This window comes from Buceros rhinoceros, unplaced genomic scaffold (assembly GCF_000710305.1).
Source record: "Buceros rhinoceros silvestris isolate BGI_N320 unplaced genomic scaffold, ASM71030v1 scaffold29848, whole genome shotgun sequence".
NCBI classification, from domain to species: Eukaryota; Metazoa; Chordata; class Aves; order Bucerotiformes; family Bucerotidae; genus Buceros; species Buceros rhinoceros.
This window is the reverse complement of record NW_010425675.1, coordinates 1-1,458: the sequence shown is the minus strand read 5'-3', so window position 1 is coordinate 1,458 and position 1,458 is coordinate 1. Positions and strand designations below refer to the sequence as shown.

The 1,458-nt window shown below is 58.4% G+C and overlaps 1 protein-coding gene across 1 annotated transcript in view; it reads right to left on the bottom strand.

Moving 5' to 3' along the window:
- The window catches only part of CSNK2A2 (casein kinase 2, alpha prime polypeptide), a gene marked incomplete at its 5' end in the record, with an annotated part of 21,430 nt that extends 20,139 nt beyond the window's left edge, over positions 1-1,291 (bottom strand). Inside the window, one exon of the mRNA XM_010141238.1 lies at positions 1,180-1,291. Coding sequence (XP_010139540.1) covers positions 1,180-1,291 — 112 coding nt within the window. The remainder of the gene's footprint in view (positions 1-1,179) is intronic.
- Between the last annotated feature and the right edge of the window lie 167 nt (positions 1,292-1,458).

Genomic DNA, 1,458 nt, shown 5'->3' with positions numbered 1-1,458 from the left:
CGAGCCTCAGCGTGTGTGGGGGAGCTGCTCGCGTCCTGGGGAGCTGCTCATCTTAGTGGCTGCAGGAGCGGGTTAAGCCCAGACCTCCCTCCACAAGCTGCGGATCAACGCGTGCCCAAATTCCTAGAACACCCATGGTCAGGATCGGCTCCCACGTGCTCCTGGGGAACGAGTGACAAGCATTGCTGGTCCAACAAGTGACAGCCACAAGTGTCATCCAAGGCAAAACCAAACGCACCTCAACTCTAACCTTTCATTCCTGTCTTTCTAACACCCCGCTGTCCCCCAGCTCACCAGCACAGCAATGTGGGGACACTGCTGCTGGGACAGAGACCACGGCTCGCTGTGAGCCTGCTGCTTCAGCGCCGAGCATGGCAAGATGTGCCTGAACATTCTGGCATCCCAAACAACACCCTGTTCCGGCTGCATTCTGTCCTCAGTCCAGCCCCACTGGAGCCACACGCCAGAATGCAGGTCACCCAGGGCGCCAAACTTCAGTCACCTCAGATTCCACAGTGCTTTTTTGGCCTGCCTGTGGTGATGTCCTTCTCCATCTCTGACCCTCTAACAGACCAAATATAAAGTTTTGCCTGCTGAGCATCCCGCAGCCCGGCTCTGAAAAGGCCGCTGGCCAGCTGGAGGTTCACAGAAGGATTCCCCCCTCCAGGCTTTGCATTCCTGAGGGCGCCAAACTTCAGTCACCTCAGATTCCACAGTGCTTTTTTGGCCTGCCTGTGGTGATGTCCTTCTCCATCTCTGACCCTCTAACAGACCAAATATAAAGTTTTGCCTGCTGAGCATCCCGCAGCCCGGCTCTGAAAAGGCCGCTGGCCAGCTGGAGGTTCACAGAAGGATTCCCCCCTCCAGGCTTTGCATTCCTGTTGACACGGCAGTCCCTGGGCTGTTTTGGACAGGATGGCCGGATACCATTCACCAAACACAGGCAGCACATGCAACGCTGTTCAAACTGGGACTTGCAGCTCTCCTCCTCCAGAGGAGTTCCCAGCCCAGAGCTATGCTGGACAGGAGGGACAGGGACATCAAAACATCACTCCTGCACGCGGGACACCAAACCCACTCTCCCAATGACCCTAACGAGAAAACAAGAATTTTGGGGCGAAGGAGGAGATCCAGCGGTCCCTTAGCCCTGCCAGCCCCACTCCTCCACGGAACACTCACCTTGAGGATCTTCACCACGACCCTCTCGTTGTTGGTGATGTTGATGGCCTCGAAGACCTCGCTGTACTTCCCTCGCCCGAGCTTGCGAACCAGCTGGTAGTCGTCCTGATTGCTGCGGGCACCAAGAGGAGGGAGGAGGAGGAGGCGGGAGGAAGGAAGGAGAGGTTAACTGACAGGGCAGCAGGCCGGGGGGGCCTCTCCCAGGCGCGCCCCCACCCCCAGCCCCCGGAGAACACCAGAAAACGGGGGTTGGGGAGGAAGGGGCAGGGAACCCTCGCC